We start from the raw sequence: 27744 nt of genomic DNA, 5'->3' as shown, positions 1-27744 counted from the left end.
ACCTGGTCTGAGCTCAGACCTGAACCTCTTTGAGTAGAAAGCTGGAGTAGAGACCTCCTGCAATCCCTTCCAACCTGGATTATCCTATGATAACCTGTCATTAATTAGTGTAAAAAATAGAATCCACTCTCATCTTCTCTGTGGAAAACAAAATAAAAAACTGCAAAATGAAGTCTCTTTCAAAAAACTATTACTAGGTGCCTTTTCCTCCCCAAGAGATTTTTTTTTTTTGCCTTTCACCTCTTAAAACTCTCCACCTGCCCAGCAAGCAAGCAGTAAAAAACAGCTGTTAAAACTAGATATACAATTATGCTGTTTCTAACACATTTCCATGGTCTTTTACCCCCAGTAACTCTGTAGTGCCTAACAAACTTCAACAGTTCAGTGAAAGCTACTAAGGAGGCCGTGAATCCACCAATGAGACTGCCTTAGCAAAGACTGATTAGAATGCAATTTTTTTTTAAAAAAGCTTAAACTTTTCGTAACTAAATTAAAACAAAACTAAACTGAGAAATACTGGACGCATTTACTTGGGAGATTTGGGTTTTTTCTTTGCGTTTCTCATGGCAGAAAACGTAGAAACTGAAGTGACCCAACAGGCATATATTGTTCACTACTGTCTTCCAAGGGATGTGCCAAAGGCAATACGTACTCTAGAGGACTTTCATTTCCATTGTTTATTTGCCTTCATATACATCAAACTGTTTGATAACAGAGCAGAAGCAGAGCACCTATGTACAATTTCCTCCATCGAGCCCTTATCTCACAACCGAAGCTGAGCTATTCTTATAGAAGCTTCCAACCCAGAGAACCTGCATCCAAGTTTTGTATTCCAGGATAACCACAAGTACATACTCCACCCAAGATGTTTGAATGTTGTCTTGGACTGCACCCCGATACTGTTTATTGTGCACAGGAAAAGGTCATTACTACAAAGCAGCCAGCACCAAATGCATTTCAGAAGGGCGCATTTTACAGGACCCAGAACAAACTATCAAAGTAGGAGTCTTCTAGAGTCAAACCCTTTGCAGAAGCCCCTGCCTCCTGAACAATTCAATAAACATCATCCTATTTTATCTTAAATGCTCATAAACATCTTGTTTCCAGTCCAACGCAAGGTGAAATCCTAGCTGTACTGAAGGGATTGATTTGACTCCAGCAATTATGATGTGGCTTGCATTTCACCCACCGAACCCTCCACGTTCACCTCATTTCTGCTCCTCACCAACACAGCTCTACCTACAGAAACTCAAGCAGAGAGCAAAGACCCCTCAGCTCAAGTCCATAAAACCTCTCCAGAGGGGGTGAGTCTTACAGCTTTGCATGCGATGTAAAAAGAACACAAAGGTTTCCTGCAGGGTGAGAGAGGAGGCCTCCCGCAGTAGATGACCAGCGCTAGGAGACAGGTGACCCACCCAGTACAATACCCTGATGATACACAGATTCCTTTGTGAAGTTCCCACCGTCCCCCACCCCAAAAATACCAGCATTACACACTCAGCTCTAAAGGTCTGGCTCAGGAAAGAGGCTCTCCATAAATGTTTTTCTCCCTGCAGAAGACTCTGGTTTTAACAACTAAATGCACATATTCTCTAGATTCGATACCCTATGAACAGGCCAGTTAGGCAGATATGCCTCACCAGAACTACCTTCTTTATGCAAAGGTAGAAGCTGCACTATGTGGTCTTAATTATCCATGGCTGAATACAACGGATCTGTTGATAATGATCTGATTTTCTTCATTGAGAAGAGAATGTCTACAGACATTACTGGCAAACTAAACCTAAACTTGATCTTTTAGGGGAAATTCCCGAAACATTTTCTTCAATTAGAAGAGGCGCAAGAAGAGTTATGTAATGCTATACTTGATTTACTTCTTGGCTGGTAAGAAAAATGTTTGGCATTCAAGTAGGCGTTCTTCTTCCTATCTCTTCCACATGTAGTAACTTAAACGTTCAGATTGGATAGCATTTACTTAATAAAAATCTGTCATCCACTTCTCCAAGTAGGTTCACTGAATACATATTAAAAAAGAAAAAGATGACAGAGGAGAAATTTCGGCACTAGAAATAGGTTAGAAATAAGTTATTTTTGCTTATACGCCTTCCCAAGCAAAAGGAATATTAGAGATGCATCATGATGTAAATAGTTATATAAAACAAACCACTTTTCCTTAGATTTCCTTCACATGAATCTGACTTTTGATGACAGGTAAAAATGTTGATGAATAAGAAATCAGTCCTGCCTCTGGTCATATGTTTGGCAAGACTGACTTTTCAAAATCTTGTACACTGAGCTAAGAGTAAGCAGTTTATATGGCAAATATGCTCTCAGATACCTCAGATCAATGTAATTTTCTATACAGGAACTAAACTGGAACAATGAGCCGATCCATCTCAGCTAACCCTTGATGTCCACATGGAAGCTACTCTTTTAGCCTCTTTAATACCCACAAGAGGTAATTTGTGCTCTAGAAGTACTCTCTCTTCCCGAGGCAGGTATCTCACAAACTCTGAACTGTACTGTAGAAGTGCCTGTTTCTCTTACCTGACCAGAAAGGGTCCAGAAACTAATTTATCTGGGCAAGGTGCCTCCCACTCACATGCCTGAAGTACAGAAGCATATCTCAGCAATTCAATTTCCATAAATCACAAACAGGTTTGAGTGTTGCTGGATGAGTAAATTACAGTTTCCGAACAACTGAAAATTTTTGCCAAGCTCAATCTAAATTCAGTGTTTAGAAAAAAAGAAAGAAACTTTCAAGAAAATGTATGATGTAATGTGAAGGAGGCATACAAGAGTCACGTTCTTTATTTTGAAATCACATTACCTACCAAAATTTAGCTAGATTGGGTAGGGGTGTGTATGAAGCCTTCCCTTCAAAAGGAGCTGAAACACTTTGTTTAGGCTCCCCCTCCTTCCCACTGGGTTGTTGTTTTTTTTTTTTGAAGGGAAAAAAGGAGGGAAGGGAACAGATAGGGCTACCCTGTCACCTTTCTCCAAATAGCTATAGAATTTTTTATTCGACCACAAAACTGAAAAAGAAATACCACAAAATTTCCTCCAAAGCACCAAAAAGCCCTGAACCTCACCTCCAGGTCATTGCTTAGCTAAAGTTAATGGAGCAATGACAGTTGACACCACCTTGTTTTTCTGGTGATCTCATCCACGTACATCTCACTGTGCTTCATCAGTGTATCACCAAGTTATGCCGACTCTGTGAAACAACTAAAGGGAAGTTGCATTATACAATCTTCTGCTTAATTCTGCATTCAAGGATTTCATGATAAGTCATTTCAAAACCTCCTCTATTGCAAAATATTGTTCATAAGTTTAAAAAAGAATTAAAAAAGTTATATGTGCAACAGACAGTGAGGTGGCTGAACTTCTTAAGTCCCTCAGGAAAAAAGAATGAGTTGGTGATTACCTCTTTCCAGGCTTTTTTAAAAAATTCTTTTACTTAAAAATAGAAAGAATTAAAAATCAATGTAATCCAAGGTCAGGCTTGATTTTTCAAAAAGCCGATCTTTAACAGGAACCTGAAGTGAAAATAAAATACCACTGCTGAATGCTTCCACAGGAGGGCAACCAAGCTGGTGACAGGGCTGGAAGGCATGTCCTATGAAGAGCAGCTGAGGACTTTGGGATTGTCTAGTTTGGAGAAAAGGAGGCTGAGAGGTGATCTCACTGCTCTCTATGGCTTCCTGAGGAGGGGAAGTGGAGAGGGAGGTGTTGAGCTCCTCTGTCTGGTGTCCAATGATAGGACACATGAAAATGGTCCAAAGCTGCGCCAGGGGAGGTTTAGACTGGATATTAGGAAGCACTTCTTTACCGAAAGGGTGGTCAAACACTGGAACAGGCTTCCTAGAGAGGTGGTTGATGCCTCAAGCCTGTGAGTGTTTAAGAGGCATTTGGACAATGCCCCTAACAACATGCTTTAACTTTTGGTCAGCCCTGATGTGATCAGGCAGTTGGACTAGATGATCATTGTAGGTCCCTTCCAACTGAAATATTCTATTCTATTCTGCTAACAATAATAATCATAAAAATCGAATGGAAGGCCACCTTGAGCATGAATGAGCAGAGGGACTGGCATCAGCATATGTGAATAGTTTGGTTTGAAGACCAGAAAAGCTAGAATTTTTATTCCTGCAGTGATCGCTGGTCAGAGATGAAGTCCTTCACTGCTCTGACAGGGCAACTCCTCTGTTTCTGATAATGTTCCCAGGTTCCTTTGGATCAGAAAAATAATTCTACCCCATGCAAGTGAACGTTAAGCAAGTGGGACATGAAGCAATGTATTATGTGACAGAATAAGTTAGTTTAAAAAGAAAACCCTCATAAAATTCTGACAACATTTTATGAAATTTGTGCCTTTTAGAGACGATCCTGTTTTTCCTTGAAACACACCCAAAAGTGTCTTTCTCTGACTAGTGTAGGGATTTAACAGGGGAAACCTTTGTTTCCCACCAAATCTGTGTACACTAAACCATCCTACAAGTAAAGTTTCCTATTGCACAAACAAGAGGATACCGATGGGGCAAGCTTTAGCACAGGCTAAGAGGCAACAGCCATCAGTATCCTTCACCAACACAAGTACAGGATTGTTGTATGTGAGAGGTGACACAATGGCGAAACTTCAACCTGGAGTCACTTATAGTAATCTCAGGGTACAGAGACAGAAATCTGATGCAACAATCAGTTACCATGTGTTGGTTTCCCAGTAGAAAACCTCTCAGTCCTCTCTTCGAGTTTGACAGAGCTGAAAAATGGCAGCCAGCTAGATAAGGGCTTCTTATGTTATCTGGAAAAAGCTCAGTACCTTACACATCTCTTCAGTGAGGAATTCTCTTGCAGAATTTGACTACAGATTGCTGCACATACAGCCTACCATGTCAAGGCAGGGAAAAACAGATTCTCAATTGCAGCCTGATGGCAAGCTCCCTGAACTCATGGAAAAGCTTCAATGGACTGCAGTAGACTGTGGAGGATGCCTCAGGGTCTGTTTTTGTCCAGATGTTGGTTTCTGAAGTGCTACATATGCCAGAGAAGACTCCCTTCTTGATTTTGCTAAGAGGCATTTATTTCCCTTTGCTACTGTGCCACACTGAGCTCTAGGTAACCCAAGACTCAACTCTTACCTAAAAGAAAAGGTGAAGCCTATATTCACAGCATGCTTTGCAGCTCAAACATGTTGTATTTTTTTATGTGGAAAACATATCCATCTTCGGGGGGGCAGAGGGCTGAACATCTTTAAAGAAAAAGCTCCAATAGTCTGAAAAGTCTCTGGGAGCTCCTTTCGTTTTTAATCCAGCAAGGTGGTGTTTGGCTGACACTGGCAAGCAAACTCCTATTTATTACGCGTGCTTACAGTGCCCTGTGAAATTTGCCTTTTCCCTCTACAACAGTCAGTGCTATCTATCACAAGAACATAATCCCCTAGGACAGGAGACCCGAGCCCCTTCACTGCTCTCCTCTGCAAACAGATGTGTGCGTGTTCCCCAGCTCTGTAGGTCACAGACAGCTTTTGGCACAGAACTTCAGCAGCTGCACATCTGCAGAGGGGAAAAGCTTTCAGCAAAAATTACAGAGGGTGTTCTCATCCTCCCCCTGCCTGCAAAGCAAGCTCTGCATTTGTTTCTCTCCAGATGACACCCTGATGGGTTGATTTAATCATTCACATATGCATGCCTATTTGCAATGCTAGTAAAATACCAGGGCTGTGACAGCATCTCACCTGAACTGCTCACAGTAACACGGCTTGTCAGCAAGCACTTGGCAAGAAGTCTCACAGGATATTAAGACGAAAGCAATGTTCAAGGACATCGCTAATATAAAATGATTCTACATAATACAACTGGGTGTGTCAGAGACCACTCATGATGACGAAAACACCTAAGCAGGTGTTTAATTTTAAGCCTATGCTCAAAGACCACTATCTTCAATTAGATTGAAGCTTGCAATGCATGAAGTCCTGTACGGACTTCCCTGAGCAGGAATGATGTACTGCACTGGGAGCCAAAGTGCTCTGCTGCGTGGATTTAAGTGTGCACTTAGACTGACATGCCTGCTTAAACGATTTGCCAAACTGGGGCCACTGTACAGAATATTTAAGTGCAGCAGGGTTACAGAAACACTTCACCACTTTGATTCCCAAAGGGAAATTTAATTAAAATGCAGAGCATCTAGCCATTTAAAATAATTCTGGTTACAAAGAGCAGTAAGTCCTTGCCCCCTGAAACAGCCTCTCTGGTAGATTGCTGGAGTCCCCAGTAAGTTTCTGGAAACACAACTTAACATGCCTGAACTTGGTCGGGAGCCACCTGCTCTCAGGAATCTGCAGGATCACGAGCCTCCGTGCCTGGCAGCGTCCCACCCAAAACTCTTTTGTCCACTTCCAAGTGAGGTGGCACCTTTCCTCACTCAAGCTGCCCCTAACCATCATCGACACTCAACATTTTAAGTGTCTGGGCCAAATTTTCAAACGATCTCAGAGCCAAGCTTTTCTGACTGCTTCTCCGAAACCAGATTTTCTGCCAGGCAGAGTCTCCTGCACAGATACCTAACAAGGAAAGACCCTTCCAAGAAAGGTTGGCACCCCCTGTGCTGAACTGTTCAGCAAACCTGATTACTCACTATGATGCCTAAAGAGGAGCCAGGCATATGAAAATACAGCTGCCAGCATCAACTTGCAGAACCTATCTTTACACTAATCTCAATCGAGATCAATAGCTCTCTGCTCTGTGTGTGCTAGAAAGAACATGAACAGTGACACAAACCTCCATCAGCATTAGCGATACTATTTTACAGAGGATATGAGATGAGACCTGCTGCACTTAAAGGATGCCACAGTTGAAAACAAAGTAATGCCCCTCCAACAGCTCGTGCCACAGCTTCTGCCTTGTTAATGGCACAGCACCAGCAGCAACTCACAAACCCCACTTCAGGCATCACAGATAGAGCTGATTAACAGCTAACTTACCTGCCTAGCTTCCTTCCTTTTGCTTTTTACTCTGATCTTCCATCACGCATTTCAAAATGATCCATGTCCCATATCCACACTCCTAGATGAGACCTCGTCAGCACCGCACGTGAAGCCAACTGCACGAAGAACCCTAGGGACGGCCGGGCCCATCTGTTAGAAGCTTTTCTCTGCATGGGTTGGTGTTTTTATTTTAACTCCCTCTGCTTCTGGGCCCCTCCGTCTCTCGCCCCTCCCATCTCTCTCTCCCTCTCTGCTCATGAGGACAGAGTTTCCATCCTGGCTCTGGGCCAGCACATGTATGGGCAAAGGCAGCGCTCAGGAAAAGCCATCTTCTGCTCCCTTTCACTGCATAAACACTGCAGGTTCCCAGCCCTGGAGCACAGGGCTGCACAAGAGCTTTGGCTGCAGGACTAAGGACCTGTGACTCCTGCACAGGCTGAACACGGCAGCCTGGCCACAGGGCACCCACCTCCTCTCCTGGCCCCCCTGCTCCTGATGAGCAACCTGAGGCTCTACCCCAGCTGCCCAGGAGTTGCTCATCAGATGGCCGACACAGACATGTCTCACGTTCAAAGGACTACATGTAACAGCACATAAAGGTTATAACAGGTAACATTCAAGCCAAATTCTCGTTTGCACAAGCGACTGAGTAAAGAAATCCAAAAAGAACCCAAGCACACCTGGCTGGCAGCGTTCCAGCAGTGGGATGATGACCTCACTGGAAATGTACCAGGCAGCCTCAAGATGTACTAACTCCTAACAAGTTTAATTAGTAAAAACTGACCTTTAATGACCACTGTAACTACTGAATCTGCCCTGCTAGATCCTGGAACTAACAGTATGCCAGCTGCAGCTGGTTTTCCTAACCTGGGGAGGGGAAGAAGCAGTGAAACAAAGGATGGAGAGTCTACCAGCACTCACAGTGTTCGCTCCAGCAGGACATTACTCTTTCGAGCTTCTATCTTTCCAATTACATTTGACTTCCCCTCAACTTTACTGTGGGACAGTGCTACTTGCAGAAAAGACAGAAATAAGGTTCTCAATACATGTTATCTGCATTAAAGAAATGAGTCCTAGTGTTTCAAACTTCTTGCAAGGAAGATGTCTCATGATCCCCCTTTTGGGTTCTTTGTCACACATGCATGGCACCCCACATTTGACCACCAGATTTTTAGGCAATGCACATTTTTAGACCAGTACAAACCCAGGAGCTTTCAGCATAGGACTACCCTGGCCATCACACCAGGATAATCCCAAAAGCACAACCTCTGTTGGCAACTGCAATGGTGACAGACTGGAACCACATGGTTCAGAGCTGCTCAGAGCTGTCTCAGCACAGGCGGGACAGGACCGTCACGATGGCAGAGCCCCAAAGGTGTTTCACTGCAGGCTCTATGCTATGAGTTCCCACTGAGCTTCTGGCTCATTAAAAGACATGAACTGGTGAAGACTCATGTGAGCAGCAGGCAAGCGTCCATTGCTCCAGTCAGGAACCAGACTGGGGACTTATGACTTTCACTTAATCAGTCCTATGTCTACAGACACAGAGCACATTGGCCCAATTAGGTGGTGAAGCATGTAAAATTTGGGACAGATCTTGCACAGGACTGGCCTATAGAGCCTCAAGTATTTACTTATGTAAGATAGTGATGATGACTTTCAGCGTCATACTGACAACAGAGACCTTGAACTGGTCCTCAGCCTGTCCTGTGCCAGGCTTCCACCCAAGGACATGGTCCTGGGTTGAAAACCCAGGCTGTAGAGGGTCAGCAGCTCCAGGGACTCTAGCTTCTTTGTCTTAGGCATCCAACGCCAAGATCACCCAAGGTCCCTGCGGCAGGCTACATTTCAAAAGCACGGCTTTCATGAAGCCAGGAGTTTAACCATATGTTGTTCACAAGGCTGACCATGGACATGGAGAATGAAAGCAGTCTTTACTAAAACCTGGGCTGAAACTACCACCAAATGGCATGCACATTCACACATTTCAGCCTTTACTTTCATTTCTAGTAGTTAGGAAAGCCGCCTAGAGGTGAAAATCAGAGAAAAATCCCATAAGCAAGATAAGCGTGCTATTGTCCTTTCCGTTGCTCTTCAGAGCTACGACCAAGAAAACATTGTCTCTTTCTCCAGCCTTGTCTAGGTAAAAACAGTGTACACAAATCAGTACCCCTCAGATGCAGTGTTATTTGAGCTGTATCTAGGCAATACCAGGCTTACTCATTTACTGTCAGAACTCAAATGCAACAAGGAATTTCTTTCTAGCTACATCCCACTCCCTTCTTCCCTGTGGAGTGTCTTCTCAGTCCTTAAGGAACTGCTATGCAAGTTCATTAAAAGCCCTATTTCAGCATTTCCTTCATACTAGAGGCCTCTTCCAGCCTGCTCTTGGGATCCTGCCAGCAGGCATATCAGCCACTAGTACTTAAATCCTTCCGCTAAAAAATGCTTCCCTAAAGAGCTTATAACCTAGCTCTGGATGCCTAAGAGAGCTGATCATCAAAATTAACCAGCCTCAACAAGAGCTTAAGAGAGGTTCTTCCCCTCTCTCATAGGCTTAACGCTGCACTACAGAGTCTTTTCTCCCCTTGGTCTGGCCTCCACTTAGAAAGAAGCAGCACAGTTCCAGTCAGGAAATAAACATCAGGTGCTACAAAAAGAAGAGAGAACCAGCTGCCTTGTATGATGCATTCAGGGGGATCCAAAAGAACACAACACTTACCAGGCACTTCTGAAATACCCAGCATCTCCCCATGTTTTGTGGCTCTGTTGCATGAAGATCTGATTGGAGAATTTCTTAAACTTGGGACAAGGCTTGCATTTGCTTCTGTGCCCCCAGAGCACCCAGCAAAACAGAGGGTTTAACTCCCGTCCATATGAATTAGCTATTATGGCTGATATTCAGAATTACTCAGTGGAAAAGCTTCTACTCAGTTAAGATCACTTCTGAAGACCACAGCCTTGCAGCTTACATCGTCTTTATCATCTCCTTGTCAAAATGAACATTTCTAACATGTAAATACACCAGGCATGGCAGAAAGACAAGCATATTGTAAGGGCTTGACAAAGGATCTAAATGTCCTTCTTGTTTTTGGAGAACAGAGAGCATCACGTGGCTGTCTCTGCAGACAAAATGTCCTAAAAGATTTCCCAAGGCAGCGAGCTGCAGACACCACTGAAAGCATCACTTGGGGACACTCCACATGCACTTGTGGTCTGCAAGGAGGATCGTGCTTGGGGATCTGAGTTGATGAACAGGGAGCAACTTCTGCGTGGGCTGTCAGGTTGGGGATGTGCCACAGGCCAGCCCAGGCTTCAGCACACAACCTTCTCACCCATAGGCAAAGAGAGGTCCCAGCTGAGCCATAAATCTTTAGCCTGCTTTTTACATTCTGGGTCGCTCCAGCGCCCTTTGTTTTCAGTGTTTTCTCTTCCGTTTCTCAAAGAGATGCTATATTACCCTGGGAAATCCTGTGGCTTTCCTCTCATTTCCATCCTTAAGAGTTTTCAGTTGTTTCCAAGACCATCCCAATGTGGTAGATACCCATTCTCACATGCTGAAACACTCTTTGGATTATTTTAAAAAACCTAACCACACAAAATAAAACCCAAAAAACAACAACCACCAAACCCACAGACACTACCCTGATGACAACAATTCAGAATACAACACAAGGGTCGAGGAAACGCATTCCTTTCCTCTGGCAGGATGCAGTAACGACTCCCTTTCTGGTGGTTCAGAAACAGAGCCAGTACACTTTATTGGACTTTGCTACCACACACCAAGAATGAGCGGTCAGTAAAGTGGCAGCCAACACAGAAAAATAGCTTTTTAATCCACCAGCAACACCAGCAGCTCCCCTCCCAGTAGCAAATGAAGCTCCATGGAAAACCCTCTGCCCTTCTCTTTATCCTCCTGGCTGAGCTCTGCACTGGAGATGCTCCTCTCCAAAAGCAACAACTCTGCCTGAATGGCAAGAGCAAAGGTGGCCGGGAATACCTCAGGGTGAGGAACAGCTCCCATACAACATGCTGACCGGGCCAGGAAACAAACTGCACTCTTCGTAAAGAGCGGGATTAAGCACCCTGTGCTTAGCCCTTATGACCTGCTCCTGTGACGCTCCAGTGCCGCCCCAAGCAGTCAGAAAGGCTCAGTCTCCACTAGACCACCCCTTTTCCAGTACCGAGCATCAAGAGCCAGCCAGGCTTCTTGGAGACTCATAAAACCAATCCCTCTGACAGCATCCCAAATGCACCTTGCACAGTTTACCCTCCAGTTTGCATTTGACACCCTGGGACCAAGGCAGCAGACAGCTGTAAATTCTTCCTCATTCCCTTCCCAGCTGTGTTTCCCCCCGACCCTGTGCCTAATCCATTAGCACCCATTGTCCCTGGGTACCACAACAGGAAGGTGAGTGGGTGTTTCTTGCCTTGGGACAGGTGAACACTCTCCAAGTGGGAGACAGAAGTGTCACCCTGTTATGGGCAGCACCCGAGTGCGGACGTTTCCTCCTGCCAAGGGCAAAGCAAGAGAAAAGCAGGCTATTCAACGCAGAAAGACAAAAAAAACCCAAAGCTAAGATCATGGAGAGAATCCAGGCTTTGCTGAAACCGAAGGGGACTTTGCTGCCTGCTCCGGTAGTGCCCGGGGCTTCCCCCACAGAATTTGCTCAGCGTTTCCCTCTTTCCTGTTGCGGGAGACCGAGGCAGGGCTGAGTCCAGCCGGGGCCTCACGCTGGGCGGCGGGGCTGCCGCGGCTCCTCCACCCCGTCCCTCCCGAGCCACTCACTCGGGCCGGCTGTTCCTCAACGCGGCCGTCGCCCGCCCCGCGCCCCTCGGCTCTTCTCCCGCCCGCACCGGGCGGGGACGGCGGGAGAGGCACCGCTCCCCGGCCCGGCGGGAAAGCGGCGGGGGCGAGCGGCCGTGCCCTCAGCGGCCGGGAGGGTGTGTGTGCGAGAGGGGGGTTCGGCTCACGCCCCCCGGTTTCCGTCTCTACAGCTAAACGCGTTACCGGGGGAAGAAAAGCCAATCTGGGGGCTAAAGGGGAAAAAAAGAATTAGCAATTGTTTGGAGCGGCATCGATCCCCGGCGCCCCGGGAGACGCGCGGTCTGCCGGAGGCTGCCTCCCGGTCCCTCTGCCCGCTCTCCCCCGGTAACCCCCACCACGGGCCTCCTCTGCGACCCCCTACCTTCCTCGGCGGCGGCGGCGGGGTTGGGGGGCCGTGCCCCGGCATGACGGCGGCGGCGCCCGGCGCCGGGCTGGCGGCGTGCGGACGCGCGGATGGGGGCTCCCCGCCCGCCGCGCCATGCAGCGCCGCGCCGCTGCCGCCGCCCCCCGCCGGCACCGGCCCCGGCCCCGGCCGTCCTCCGCCGGGAGCCCCGCCCCATCAACCGCGACCGCCCCTCCGCTCGGGGGAGCGCGGCGTGCTGGGCTGCCGGCCGGCCTCCCCCAGCGGCCGTGGGGCGGTCGGCAGGGCTGGGGCGGGGGCGTGTGCGGAGGTGGGGGGTCACGGAGGTGGGGAGGGGGACGCACGGAGGTGGAGGGTCCAGCCTGTGGCAAGGCCAGAAGTTAAAAGATATGTGAACAAGACGCCTTTCTGGTTGCAAACAGAAATATCCGAGGGGAAGCAGAAAGTCCCTTCTTGCTGCCAAAACGGCACCAGTTACTCCAACAGGGTCCTGGTAACTGTGACGGTGCCTGATCGGCTCGCAAGCACTTCATGAGAAAGCAGCTGGCCAGGAGAGCCGCAAGGCTGCGAAACAATTTCCATCAGCCGACCTGCTCACCTGCGCAGGGCAGCAATCCAGCTCCCTGCTGGGACAGGGTTTTACTTGGTCAGATCTGAGCCACCCATTAAAGCGAGGGAGGGATCCGGGTTAGAAAGTGGATTAATTCTTCCTACAGGTTTTTGGTTTCCAGGGTACATTAAAAATATCAGAAAGGGAATTTATTTTTTTTCCTCTGAGTAGAAATACGCAGTCAGTAACAGACACCCAAAGCTGGGAACCAACCGAACTCCCAGTGTGAAAAGCCACAGCTGCCAGCCCAAAGCCTCCCTGCACAAGACGGTAGCTTTGCTGAACAGCTGTGATGGCGACACGAGCTCAGCATCACCTTTGCGGTGGCTGTCCTCTAAAACACGCACTGTGACAAGCTGCGGTCACATACACAAAAGCTCCCAAAAGGGAGAGGTGGATGCTGTGGTCGTCAGCTGCATCCTCGGCAGCGGGTTCATTAGTTTCGATTTATAAAGGGCACGTGTCCTTTGCGAAGGAAATGAGCAACCCTCTGTAGGCCTGGAATTAGGAAGGAGATTGATACATTGCCAGCTGACTCGGGACTAAGCAGGAGACCTGACGCTACCAACACCAGCCTCTCTGCGGGGCAGAAAGCCCAGGGTACAGAGCAAGCCTGGAAGACGAAACAACTCAGCATCTCAACTGAAATACCATCATCACCTCAGCAGACTTTTCCTTTTAATGTTTTTTTCTAGTAGCGATGCACCATGACATGCCCTCTGATACTTCCGTTACTCAAAGTACTGGCCATTTCATTAATGCCCTGCTAAGGAAATCACTAATAATCACCACACTTCACCTACCAGCACCAGGCTACTGCTAGAAAGCCTCAGCTTTTGCTTAAAAATAAAAAGGTCATTGCCAATTTCGGTTGTTGTGGAAAAAAAAGGAGAGGCAGCTGCCACCTTGCGATGGCTGAAGTAACCTCTGTGTTTCACCTGCAGCTTGATCCACCACACTGGTCCAAACCGACGCAGGCTCAAAACCAAGATGGCAAGAGCTCACCTCAGCTGTCAAAGTGGATGGAGACGTCAAGCGAAAGTGTGAGCACTTTCCCTCTTGTCACCATGCACCGTGTCCCTGCGAGCACCTGGTGACAAGAGGGAAGGGGCTTTTTGTCCTCCTCTGGCATAGTCTGAGGGGCCGCCCCTACCTAGGACACTACAGCTCAGTCAAGCTTTCCCCCCCACGGGGCTCAGCCGCCATCTGTGAGGCGGCTGAGAAACATCGCACGTTCCTTCGATGCTCGCGCTCTGTTCCTTTAAGGGGCGGGCCGCCATAGCCCGCCGGCGCTGATTGGCTGGCTCCGCTCCCCTACTCCCCCCACCGACACCGGGGCGGCTGTTAGTGGCCGTTAACGGCGGCGGGCGGGCGATGGTGGCGGGCGGCGCCGTGCGGCTGCTGCCGCTCCCGCGTCCCCTCCTCGGTCGGGCCGCTGGGGCGAGGGGGTCGCTGTCCGGTTGGGCGATCGCGGGGCGCGGCGGGCTGCGTGCCGGGCGCTGGGTCGCGGTGGCCTTGGCGGTGCCCGCTGGGGCCGGTTGGAAGGAGAGGCCGGGACAGCGGGAGCCGGTGTGGGTAGGGGAGCGCGGCCAGGAGCGTCCGCCCCAGGGGTTGCTGCAGCGTTTGGGTCTGGTACTCCGGTTGGGTGTGCGGGCCTGCGGGTTGCTGCTGCGCTTCGGGCCCCTGCTGCTCCTCTACCCGCTGAGCCGCCTGTGGCCCGGCCTGGGAGCCCTGTGGCTGCGGCTGCTGCGGAGGGCGGCCGAGGCTGCTGGCCCCACCTGCGTCAAACTGGGCCAGTGGGCCAGCACCCGGAGGGACCTCTTCTCCGAGGCCTTCTGTGATGAGTTTTCCAAGCTGCACGTTGAGGTGAGCCCGCACCCATGGGGCCACACTGATGAGCTCCTGAGGAAGGCCTTTGGCGAGGACTGGACGGGCATCCTCAAGTTCCAAAGCCGGGAGCCAGTTGGCTCGGGCTGTGTTGCCCAGGTGTATAAAGCATATGCTGACCTCACGGCTATTGCTGGCTCCCAGGCCAAGGAGCTAGTGCAACGCTCAGAGTTACGGTCTGCTTTTGAAGCGTGGGAAGTGTCAGGCTTTAAAGGCCTTCTCAGGTGGCTGAGGAGGAGGAAGAGCCAGGAGATGCGGGATGAGAGGAGCAGGGAGGAGCTGAGCCCAGCAGACTGCTCCCAGGGAGATCATATGAGTGGGATATCCCTTATGGACCAGATGGCCAAGCCACTCCTGAATGCAAGTCCTTCATCAGCCAGATATCTCACGCCTGTAGCCATTAAAGTAAGTCATACATCTGGCCAGTAGATATGTGAAAATGGAGCGTGCTGGACAAGACCGATCAGACTTTAATTCCCATGGAGATGAGTAGCTGGCTAGGGCCAGGTAGAGAGGAGTGATGCTCATCTTTCTTGGTGCCTTTTCTCAGTGCTTTGGTTCCAGCCAGCTGCAATCTGGACTTCAGGTAGCCCCACCTCTTCCCAGCCCAGAAAGCTCAAGTACACATACTCTCTATGGCACCTTTGACTAGGCATGTGGATATCAGAAATGCCTGCAAGGCTCCAGTTTAATATTAAGCTTGGTTTCACCTTCTGGAAAATGAAAGCCCTTCTCTCCTCACATGAAGAAACCTGGAACAGATAAGTTCTTTCCAGCAAAGCTTATTTAAAGAAATCTTACACTTGAGCCGTTCCAAATACTAGTCAGTACTGCATGGCACAGAGAGGGTGGGAGTGCTAAAGCAATGGAAAATGGCATTGGGTGAGACTCTAGGCTCCAGCACAGACATATTCCTTTTGAAAGTTATAATGTGCTTCTCTACAGCTTAACCCATGGTAAAACGTGAATTTGCCTGAGGACTAGATAGGGAAGCCTTGTTAGCTTCCAGTTTTGTAGGCTGGGTTCTGTCTATTTGGAATGCATCACTTTAGCTGATTGAAATGGACCATCCTTTTTACAGCGTTTGGGGCGTTAATCTTGCCACTGTTCATTCTTGCGCAGGTCCTGCACCCTGGGCTAGTCCACCAAGTCCAGATGGATCTGTTTCTCATGAAGATGGGTAGCCACATCATTGGACTTCTCCCTGGATTCAAGTGGCTCAGTTTGACGGAGATTGTGGAGGAGTTTGAGAAGCTTATGATTCAGCAGGTGCATGCCATGCCATGGTCCCCATTTGCTGAAACAAAACTGCTCTTCGTCTTGATACTGGTTGCTCTAATCCTGTCATACCGCTACTTTTTAAAGGGTTAGATGAAGGCTTGCTTGTTCTTTATTCTAATCAGTCATGTAATGTTACTGTAGGAAAGCTTATATGCTCAGAGTAAAAAAGCAAAGCAATGAAAAAATTTACTAATCCTTATTAGATTTAAAAATCTTTTTTAGACTTTAAGTATGTTTTGTAGCGAATAGCTAGTTAGTCATAGTTGCAGTCCTAAGGTCATTAGTACCTGTTTAGTCTGGCAGAGCTTTCGGTGGATGCACTGAAGACTGAGGATTGGGAGAGCATCTGATAGGCTTGTTGCAATTTTCTTTCATTTCTCTGAAAGAACAAGAATTATTCCTGGGATATTTCCCATTGCCAGATGAGGGAGGTGAGGCAAGGTTATCCTCCCTCCTCGAGCAGTGGCGGTGGGCGGGAGAGATGCCCTTGTGTCGAGGCACTGGACCACTGAAGAGCTAGGGCCAGGACTTTGCACAGTGGATTATTTTGTATGTTATATTAAATTTCTTCCTGCTATGGCTGCCTATCTGTAAAGTGAGGCTAGGGCTGCAGTTCTCCTACCCTCTCTGCCTGCCTTGCTATTCGGATGGTAAGCTTTGGTTCAAGATCTGTCTTACCCTTGAAAATAATGCAGCCCTGGTCTTTTTTTGCGACATGATGCCTATAGTAAGTCGGACGTATTTTGAAGGTGCTGGGTTGTGGGCCATCCATTACCCAGTCTGTTACTCTACTCTGCCATCAGGAAAGCTGTAAGCATGTAAGAAGCACCACTATTTTGTTTTCATTCTGGCTTTCTGACTAGTTTTGTTGGTATTGAGTGCAGTCATATCCTCATGCAGGATCCTGAAGATCTAATTCTAATTGAGTCTAGTTTCTAACATGCTTTTTCTTTTTTTTTTCCATGAGATTGATTTACGCTATGAAGCCAGAAATCTGGAGCGCTTCCGACAAAATTTCCTAGATGTCGATTTTGTGAAGTTTCCAACTCCCCTTCGGCCTTTGGTAACGACAGATGTTCTAGTGGAAACATTTGAGGTAAGAATTGCAGGGTCTGGGAGTGGTGGTGTAGCAGTGAGAAGGACCTTAGGAGAACATGCCATGGTGGTTGGGTGTTTTTGTTTTGGGTTTTTTTGAGAGGAAGCAATCAGAGGCAGAAGGATGCTTTTCTCGTATTTGCTTTGAGATTGGTGCCCTTCTCAGTGTTTCTTCCACTCTTTTTGTAAGCAGTGCATCCCAGAAGACAAGTGTCAGACAACTCCATAGAGAAGTGAACATTTGGCCTGAAACCAAGCGGACCGGCAGTGTGTCCAGCCACCATGTGCTTGCCTGTGCTTTGCAAACCAACACCACGCTTCACCTCTCCTGTGTGGTGGGTCAAAGCAAGGAGCTCAGCAATCTGACACTTTCTGATGCTTGCCTCACTTCCCTTGTGGATGTTTGAGTCACAGACCAAAGCTACTCTGTCTTAGTTTTTGTGCATGTGACCCTGGCAAGAGTATTTCTGCCCCAGGCTATATCACACCCTCTTTACAAAGAACAAATCCTTGCTTCTCGTGTTCTCCATCACATTAGGTACAACCTCTATCAAGCTGGTCCTTCCTAGGATCTTGTTATTGCCTTCCCTCAACTCTTAGCACCTAGGTAAATGTGTGTTTGAAGGTGGGACACAGGGTGTGTTTGACTCCAGTTCTGTCTTTATTTCAGGAGAGTGAGCCTATTTCGCACTACCTGCATGCAGAGATTGCCACGGAGCTGAGGCAGAGACTTGCAAAGATGGGCATGGACATGCTGCTAAAGATGGTAGGCACTTGGCTGAGGCTGGAAGTGCAGGTTGCTTTCCTGCAGAAGCTATTCAGCTGGGGTAATAAGACAATATGGCTAAAAGACTGAAAGACAGAGCCATGCCTTTTGCAGCCAGCCCGTGGATGATGGGTATCTTGCAGTAACCCAGGACTCAGGTTATTAGGATACTGTGTAGCTCCTGAACTGTGAGAGGGAGGGTCTGCACCTCACATGAGGTGTAACACAAGGTCTGAGTAAAGCCTGGCTTGGATACACCACTACTGTACACTTTGACATGGAGCTTCTTCCACTGCATAAGTGTGATCTGCTTGCACACAGCAGGGTCTCCAATGCAACTTGATCAGTGCATTACTTGGGAAACACACTAATCCATTTAATGAATATTCACATATTGCCCAAGTGCTATAAAGTGAATGTAATTAGTAAATATGCTCTCTGCAGAGACTATGGACGCAACTCACAGGGAAAACAGCTAGCTAGTTTCTTAATTTATTGACCCCTCCTCCTAAACTGCCGTTTTTTAAGGAAGAACTAAATATGGAGTAAAGAAAACAAACTTGGCCAGATTCAGCTTCTGGCTGTCTTGTTCTTTTGTGGTTGAAATAATCACAAATGATATGGAAAGGAGTGTTGGGAGGTGACATAGTTGGCTTGTGAGAAGCCATGAGAACTGGCAGGGAAGAGTTGCAAAAGAGCCTCACTGTACTGAGTGCGTGGGCAGCAAGTGTCAGGTAAAATTCAGTTGATAACTGCAACATCATGCTAGGGCGTTGGTGAGGCCTGCAGTTTTGACTCCATTTAGTGTGGCTGACTCTGAAATAGCTTTTACTGCTCAGAAAAGCAATGGTGGGGCTATAATAGTTTTATGCTAACATTAGATTTGGTGGTTAGGAGTAAGGCAAACCACCCAAATTTTAGGAGTAGAAAAGAATTAAAGAGCAAAGGAACAACATAATGCCTGTAAGAAAAACAAAATACCTGTTTCTTGAATACTCTGTGCAGACCTAGTCCCTTGCTGGCCAGAACCCTCCATTTCAAGGGCTGTAATAGAACTAAAAGAGGAAGGCAGCCAGGATGATTACTGGTATGGAATGGCTTCCATAGAGGAATGGTGAAATATTTTGGACCCATAACTCTGGAGAGCAGAGAAATGAGAGTAGCTTATGACAGAGATACATACGCAGTCATGGGTACATGAGAGTGAATATGGATCTATTGTGTATGGCTTCTCAGAACAATGAGGACATAAAATTATCAGACGTTGCTTTTAAGGTAAAACCTTAAAAAAAAAAAAAATCTCCCTTTTTCACACAGCTCTAATTATTTACATGGCAATTGGACAAATGTGTAGGAGAAATCCATCAAATACAAAGAAAACCTCCTTGGAGCAGGAAGTCCTGCAGTCTCAGGTTGCCAGGACAGTTAGTGGGGAAGTACTACCTTGTGCTTGCCCTTTTGCTAGTCCTTTCTCCTACTAACGGCTAGCAGAACAGAGAAGTGCTGCATACAGTTGTTTCTTCTTCTCTTTTGTTCTTCTCAGTTTCCAATACAATTGTAGTGGGGGCTGATGTCCCAGACCAGACAAACTTAACTATTCTCTATAACCCACGCCACTGAACGGCAAATGGCCTGTTCTTACTGCACTACTCTTTGCCAAGGCCCACCAGCATGCATCTGGTTTAGGGTTAATTGCCAAAGGGCACTACTGTTCCCTGCTAGGACTCCTGGCTGTCCTACCTAACCTCTAGGAAACAAACTACATTGCTTCCCAGAGCTCTGCCAACTCCGCTAGAATGAGTAGCACCCATGCCATTTCAGCACAGCTGGTCTCCAGCAGAAGCCATTTGCTGTGTTGCTGCCTGGGGTGATGCACATGAGTAATGACAGCAAACAGATGAGATGAGAACAGATGAGAAATGAACCTCTGCTACTTGCCTGAGAGTTTTGGTTGGAATGAGCTGCTCTAAGACTTGTCCATCCTCTAGGTCTTTGTTGACAACTTTGTCCATGCTGACCTGCACCCTGGGAACATCCTGGTTCAAGGCACGGCCCATGTCAGCACCAGCTGCAAGGAGCAGACGGCTATCGTGGACCTGTGTGACACGCTCGTGGTGGAAGTGCAGCCACCCCTCAGGCGGCTCTGCCTGGTGCTGCTGGATGCGGGGATCGTGGCAGAGCTGCAGAGTGCCGACATGCAGAACTTCCGGGCGGTTTTCACGGCTGTGGTCCAGGGCCAGGTGAGGTGTCTGTCGTGGGGCTGTGGAGTTGAGGCTGAGGAAGGGAAACGGCCAAAGAGTCTGATGGCCAAAATGATAGTTTTCTCTCTACTTCCCCTTACAATCCTCCCTAAGAGGGGAGAGGAGACTTGCTAGCATGGAACCCTGTGTCTGGTACAGCTAAGATGTTCAGCTACAGCAAAGAGGCTGTCAGAGTGGAGCAAACTGAGTGGCCCAGGAAAAGGGAGGTGTTAAACGGGAAACATTGACTGCCACTCCCTGGTTAGGAGTGCTTCTGATGCAAGTTAGGACTGCCTGGGAGCTGCTTCAATTTCAGAGACAACTGCAGAATCTGCCAGATTTTGCTAAAGAGGAGGGAATGGATTAACATCTTGGTCTTCCACACATGTCCCCTTCTGCAGCCTTGCTGCTGGAAAGCCCATATGCCATCTTCCATTTTGCTGTTGTGTCAGCATCTGTAGGGAAGAGGAAGCAAAACAGGTGTGGGTGGGGGGATCTGTCCTCTATCAAGTTCCTCCCTGTAAGGGGAACTACTTTATCCTCCTTCCCACTTTTTAAAAACACACTCTCAGATGGATTAGAGAATCCAGTGCTGATGTCTCCTGTTCATTCTGAGAGCCAGCATCATACTTGCATGTTGCTGTTTCTCAGCTGTGGGTTGGATGGCTCGGCAGCATATCTTAAGAGGGACATGTTTTAACTTGGTCTGTTTAATCTGCTGAAGCGTACCAAGCAGTCGGTGCTAAATTGTGTATTCAGGCTCATCCTGTGCTGCCAGATGTAATTCTTGGCTACTAAGCCAAAACTTAAATAAAAAAACCCAAAACCTTAAAAACCTGATCTCCTTCTATGACCTGGTGACCCACCTAGTGGATGAGGGAAAGGCTGTGGATGTTGTCTACCTGGACTTCAGTAAAGCCTTTGACACTGTCTCCCACAGCATCTTCCTAGAGAAGCTGGCAGCTCATGGCTTGGACAGGTGTACTCTTCGCTGCTAAAAAAAACTGGCTGGATGGCTGAGCCCAGAGAGCTGTGGTGAATGGAGCTAAATCCAGTTGGAGGCTGGTCACAAGTGGGGTTCCCCAGGGCCAGTCTTGTTTAATATCTTTATCAATGATCTGGATGAGGGGATCGAGTGCACCCTCAGTAAGTTTGCAGATGACACCAAATTGGGCAAGAGTGTTGATGTGCTTGAGGGTAGGAAGGCTCTGCAGAGGGATCTGGACAGGTTGGATCGATGGGCCAAAGTCAATTGTATGGCGTTTAACAAGGCCAAGTGCCGGGTCCTGCACTTGGGTCACAACAACCCCATGCAACGCTACAGACTTGGGGAAGAGTGGCTGGAGAGCTGCCTGGAGGAAAGCTGCCTGGGGGTGCTGGTTGACAGCCGGCTGAACATGAGCCGGCAGTGTGCCCGGGTGCCCAAGAAGGCCAAGAGCATCCTGGCCTGTATCAGGAATAGCGTGGCCAGCAAGAGCAGGGAGGTGATAGTGCCCCTGTACTCGGCACTGGTGAGGCCGCACCTTGAGTATTGTGTTCAGTTTTGGGCCCCTCAGTACAAGAGGGACATTGAGGTGCTGGAGCGTGTCCGGAGAGGGGCAGCGAAGCTGGTGAAGGGTCTGGAGAACAAGTCTTATGAGGAATGGCTGAGTGAACTGGGGTAGTTGAGTCTGGAGAAGAGGAGGCTGAGGGGAGACCTTATTGCTCTCTACAACTACCTGAAAGGAGGCTGTAGCGAGGCGAGTGTTGGTCTCTTCTCCCAAATCACTAGTGATAGGATGAGAAGAAATGGCCTCAGGTTGCTGCAGGGGAGGTTTAGATTGGATATTAGGAAAATATTATTACTGAAAGAGTGGTCAGGCACTGGAAGAGGCTGCCCAGAGAGGTGGTGGAGTCACCATCCCTGGAGGTATTTAAAAGATGTGTAACATGGCACTTCAGGACATGGTTTAGGAGGCATGGTGGTGTTGCATTGACGGTTGGACTTGCTGATCCTAGAGGTCTTTTCCAACTCTGCAGTTCATGGAATCATAGAACCATTAAACATTTGATTGCAAATCCTTCATGGCTCAGGCTGGCTGTAATTCATGATCTACAGGTGAAAAGCTTCTATACCGTCTTGTTGCCAAACCTGGCGTCTCTGGCTCTGTACATTGCTGTTAGACACATCTTCCAAGGGCAGCTATAAAGCCTCTCACAAGCTTGAATATGGCTCCCTGCCTTTCTCACCAAGCATCTGCTGGAGTAGAATCAGCTCACTCCTCCTCTGCAGTTTGCAAATGGAGGGTTGGACCTAGCCCATAAGGGAGGTTAATAGATGACCTTCTTTACACCAGTGTCTCCTCTGCTAAGAAGAAAATGCCAGTCCTGTGGGGTTTCCCGCCCGCACCCCCAAAACTTCTCCTGACTGCCTGAGAGATGTCTTTGTTGTGTTCTACCCTACAAGACCTGCAAGAAAAATAAGCAGGCTTTTGCCAGGTATCAGCTAAGATTTTTGGACCACTTCTGCTCTTCCTGTACCTGCTTCTGTTGATTCGTTGGGTCTCTGTTGCTGGAACAGGAAAGTATGGTGCTGGGGGTTCTCCCTGCAGTGTGCCTCCTGCAGGGACCTTTGCAGCAGAGCCCTTCTAGGGACAATGACGTGCAGCTACCTGGAGGTCTGCTGGCACCAGTGATCAGGTTCTGACTCTCCTTTTCAACTTGTTTCACAGGGGGAGAGGGTGGCAGAACTGATCCTTCATCACGCCCGTGCTAACCAGTGCCAGGATATCGAGCGATTCAAAGCTGAGATGGCGGAACTAGTGACCAAGGTCCGGGGGAACACCATTGCCCTAGGAAAGGCAAGTGCACAGTGCCCCCCCCCCACTTAACTGTAATTCAGTGCAACTTGGCTTTCAGAATGATCCATGTGGAAAGGCCAGCTCTGATTTTGTCAGCACTATCAACTTGGACCGGGCGCTTTTAGTCTCTCAGGTGCAGCAGAAGTCCATAAAATCCTTACTTATTTCCTCCTAATTAAAAAAAAAGCATGTGTTTGGTGTAGGTTTCATTTTCTTTTTAAAGCTCTATGATTGGCAGCTCCCTGTACAGAATTGCTGAGGCTGGTGTTACAGCTGGTGTTAGCTGAGGCTAGCTTGGGTAATTCAGTGAGCAAATTAATGCATGTTATGTACTCTGTGAGGTCAGATGTTCTCAGCCTTCCTGGGCTGGCAAGTTAAGCAGAACCATGGGTCACAGCTGAACTCCTTAGCCCAGGCAGGGTGGAGGTGGGCATCATACCTTGACTTTGGCTGTTGTCAGCCCAATAATCTTGTCCCCACCACCAGAACCAAATGCTAACAAACACTTAGAAGAACCCTGCCTGTCACTTCGGTTGCTCTTGGCCACAGTTTTTTGATCAGTTGTTCATGTCTCCTTCTGTATTCCAGCTTCAGGTGGCAAACCTCCTCTCCAATGTCTTTAAACTACTGATGACCCATAAGGTGAGACCTTGTCACTGTCTGCCTTCAACAGCTAGATGTTCATGTGGGGAGGGAGAACTACTGGGAACATAAAGGGCTGACAAGGAGGGGGTCTGACTTCTGAAATGAACTCCTAGGAGGGGGACTGCAGGAATGCACCCAAGTGTGGCAGGCGTGCTGTTTCTTGGGTCCCGATACATACCGTAGCAAGACCAATTTCTCTTTTGTTGGGTTTTGTCTTAAAACTGCATTTAATGGTTGATATTATTTACTAAAAGAAATATTTCTGTAACATAGGGGTTTTTTCTGTCTTCTTTTTTTTATAGTCCCTTATAAGCAGAAAATGAAATCTAATCTATGTTCCTCTTGTATATCATTGCAAGCTTTCTTCCCTGGACCTCTGTTTCAATATGGGGTTATATAACGGCACTCGCCCATTTTACTGGTTTGTTAGAGGCCTCAAAAGTGAGACGTTCACAGGACAGATTCCTTCTCATAACTGATAGTTTTTGGGGGACAAGTTTCCACAGTCGTAAGCAACTTTGGAAATCAATAGAGCTATGGTAGCCTGAACTAGAGGTGAGAAGGTTGTCAGCCACAGGGCTGCCCAGCCTGCAAAGGGTCCCTCCAAACATTCCTTAGTTAGAGGTTTTTGTCAGTAAGCCTCGTTAAGCTGGTGTCTAATAACATCAAATGTAATTTAGGCCCTTACAAAGCAAGTTCTTCCAATGCTGTGAATTCTTAATGCCATGGTATGCCTTGAAACAATCCTGGTGCCTGGCTGAGAATTCGGGAGTAGTTTTTTCATGTGCAGAGCAGAGGATCGTTCCCTCTGTGATCTGCGGGGGTCTCTTGTGGCCGTGAGGAGGTAAGCTCCCCCTTATGCAAGTGCACGTATTCAAGTATGTTGGATACTACTGCAGCTTATAACTGCATTAGCAATGTTGAGCACTCCTAAGCTCCTGCTATTCCAGTATGGAAGGAAAAAAATTCCACTCCCTTTCTTGGAACTGAAAAACAACCTCTCGGGCTCTGTTAGGGCACTTAGCCTGAAACTGTTGCCTTATTTTTGGGACTGCTGCCATAGTTGCAGTGTAGTTTCAGATGTGTGATGCCCTCCCCAGCCTCTTCCCTTGCCTCTCGGCTTAGCTAGTGCTGTTACCTCTGTGGAATGAGCTCAGAAGAAAATAAGGTCTGCTGAGTCCATTTAGTCTCTTGTGGTTCTAGGTGAAGCTCGAGAGCAATTTTGCTTCCATCATCTTTGCCATCATGGTTCTGGAAGGTCTCGGTCGTTCACTGGACCCTGAACTGGACATCCTAGAGGCAGCTAAACCACTGCTCATCAAAACTGCAGCTTCTGTCCTCAAGTAGACTCCTGGGGCTGCTGCCCGCTCGCTGCACAGTGTTACCGATGCTGTCTGCGAGCCAACTGAGAAAGAGGCTGAAGGTGAGAAGTCGTGTATCTTGGGGATGTGCCGTGCCATGGTTACTCTCCATTAGTGCTGCCTTCAGTTGTTTCAGCCAAGCACCAGGCATGGGATGAGTTAGAAGGTCTGTTCCAGAAACCAGGAAGACTTTGCACAATGGGAGAGTTCTGACTCATTACACAGTTCTAAGAGCTAATGTGTTCTGGTAGTTTTTAAACTGATGTATCATGTAGTTTAGGTGCGCAGGATCACTGCAGCCTGATGAGAAAAGCAGTCTTACTGGTCTAAAGATTTTAAAAAGATGTTCATTGATCAAGTCTCATTTAAAATAGATCAGGTTAAATATTTAATTTACTGACTTATGTGTCACTGTATTATGAGAAATGATGTTCTAACACCACTCAATCAACTAATTCAGGCCGAAAAAAGCCAATAAACTTTTTCGTCTTTTGTACTTTTAACTTCTACTTTTACTGTGGAAGTGTCCTGAGATGCTGCATGGAGTGGTCTGTGCTTAGTCGTTTTCAATCACAAAAACAGACCAGTCGATGTGGTTGGGTTTTTTTTTTCTTCAAACTTCTGTATTCTAGCACAATACTATAAGAGTTTGGATTATAAACAGTGGAAGAAAATATTTGCCAAGGCAGAAAAGCTAATTCCATAATTAAAAAAACTTTAGGAAAATTTGTACTGGTCTTAGGGTTTGGGTTTCTTTTTCTGAAGTTTAAACAAGATTATTTTTATCTTTTCCCTCTGTGTGCTTCCTTCCTACTAGCCTCCCCCCTGCTCCCCTAGTTACACCCTAGTCAACTCAAAACCTTAACCAATATGCAAATTCTTGGGTTTTGTTTCCACTAGTTTGCAACACAAGGAGTTCAATCATTTTCCTAATAGATGGAAAAACACATTGTGAATGTTTAAAATTAAATAAAGCCAGCTAAAGAGCTAGATCATCTGTGGCTTTTACAGTCAGCTATTTTAATAATAGTATTAAAATTATTTTATGGCTGTATTAAATATGCAGCCATAACATACGTAAAATAAGAAACACAGTCTGTGAATGGCTGGAAATACTGTAATACTAAGTATATTCCCAGGTGTGCTATATGTGACACTGCAGGAGCACAGGGTGTCTGCAGTGGCCTGTTTTCAGATGCTTGAGCAGTGAAGAGAAAGTACATAAGCAGCCAATCAGCTGTTTCATGGTGACTATAAAATAATGATTAATGACATATAAATGGAGCCTGCTCAGTATATTTCATGTACTTTAATCATTACTTTTCCATTTCCAAATGCTTAAGGAAAAAAGCAGCAGTAAAGTTTAATATCTTTTAAGTTTTAGGCTTGTTTCTGAAAGCTTAAACTCGTAACCAGGCACATTGTTGTACTAACTAGCTCATTATTTTGTGTAAGAGAACTCAAAAAAGAAGAAAAGTGAGCAACCCCCAGCTTCAAAGTAAAGAAAACCTCCATGTGCTGCCAGCACCCCTTTTACCTTGGTAGTGTGCATGCCCCACCCCCCCATTTCCACCCAGCTGGGCAGAGGAGGTGCCAGGCACAGTACTGGCGGTACACACAGCCTGGGCCCAGTCCATCAGTCCTGCAGGTCATGGGCACAGCCACCCATGTTCTTGTTCAGCAAATTTCAGTTGACTTTCCCGGAGGCTAGGCAGAGCTTAAACCAAATGATAGAATTCCATGTCTAAAATGCAAAACTCTGCTCCACATGTAGTTTCCATATATGCAGCAAGTTGTAATTTTTTTCAGACCTTAATTTAAACAAATAAACAAAAGAAGTCAAAGTTTTCTCGTCATATATAGCTTCACCTTTCTTTCCTTTTCCTTTTTTTTTAAGAAAAAATGTCATGATAGTTCATGCACATAATGAATCCTAAAGTTACAAATACCCCTTTTAGCTATTAAGGCCTTAGAATGGTTTATAAACATCTGGATGACAGACTCAGCTTTCCCCAGAAGGACAGTTAAAGCTGAAGGCACAGCTTCTCGTTTATCCCTGGAGGAGCACAGTCAGAGACTTAATGCTAAGAAATTGCTGGCCATTCAAAAGATTTGGCAGAATTTCAAAGAAGCTCCCTTTTACAAGTTTTCTTAATTTGTGGTTTGGGTTTTAGGTTTTGTTTTGTTCTGGTGTTTTTTAACCTTCTGTTATCATGGTGCTGTGTTCCTTTAAAAGGGGGGGGGGATTTTTATAATACTTATGCTTTTGCTTAGTGATGTGTCAGAAGATGTGTAACATGTTTCTAAATATACACAGAATGTCAGGCAACAACATGTAAATTTTGCACCTAGTTTGGTTCTAGGTATTGCTTAAAACAAGGTATCACAAATGTTATATATACTTTAGCATAATTTTGTGTAAAATAAGAACATCCTTCGATATAGCTCTGTGTTCCAGCAAATAAATTGGGCCACATCTGTTCTCCTTTTCTAAATATCCACATGAAAAGAACAGTTACGTTCTGGCCACCCAAAGCTGGTAACAGCATTCTCTGTGACACAGCTGCTGCATTTTATACCTCTGATGATGAGGAAGAGGAACAGCACTTCCGATGTGACACCCGTAACCTCCTCCTCCCCTCTGTGAGTGAAAGCACCTCCGCTCATTGAAAAGCCTCTTCTCTCCTGTTGCAGAAAACAGTCTCTCGCTGTGCCTTACCCTTTCCTTTCAGGGGAGGGGAGAAGCCGGTAGCTTGTCCACAGAAGCGGCTGACACCACATGCTTCATTACAGTCAGTAATGCGCTTAGAAAATCGGGTCATGAGCAAGGTGCACTGCAGACTCT

The 27744-nt window shown here is 47.0% G+C and overlaps 2 protein-coding genes across 4 annotated transcripts in view; one reads left to right on the top strand and one right to left on the bottom strand.

Moving 5' to 3' along the window:
- DENND2A (DENN domain containing 2A) overlaps window positions 1-12347 on the bottom strand; it is a 61537-nt gene extending 49190 nt beyond the window's left edge. For 2 of the 3 annotated variants that reach the window (XM_075117185.1, XM_075117214.1), the window contains exon 1: window positions 12175-12347. The gene's annotated coding sequence lies outside the window, so the exon portion shown is untranslated. Of the gene's footprint in view, window positions 1-6982; window positions 7116-12174 lie in introns of those variants that run through there. The other variant, XM_075117195.1, reaches the window with a different exon arrangement.
- A 1747-nt stretch (window positions 12348-14094) lies between these two features.
- Window positions 14095-25889, top strand: ADCK2 (aarF domain containing kinase 2). The gene is made up of 8 exons (XM_075117148.1): window positions 14095-15076; window positions 15794-15940; window positions 16920-17048; window positions 17718-17813; window positions 19802-20053; window positions 22765-22893; window positions 23482-23535; window positions 24742-25889. The coding sequence occupies exons 1-8, from the start codon at window positions 14159-14161 to the stop codon at window positions 24883-24885; spliced, it is 1869 nt and encodes a 622-aa protein (XP_074973249.1). The 5' UTR covers window positions 14095-14158; the 3' UTR covers window positions 24886-25889.
- Window positions 25890-27744: the final 1855 nt, after the last annotated feature.

Source organism: Phalacrocorax aristotelis, chromosome 1, assembly GCF_949628215.1.
Source record: "Phalacrocorax aristotelis chromosome 1, bGulAri2.1, whole genome shotgun sequence".
Lineage (NCBI taxonomy): Eukaryota > Metazoa > Chordata > Aves > Suliformes > Phalacrocoracidae > Phalacrocorax > Phalacrocorax aristotelis.
The sequence above is the reverse complement of the archived record's forward strand: the minus strand, read 5'-3'. Positions and strand labels throughout refer to the sequence as shown.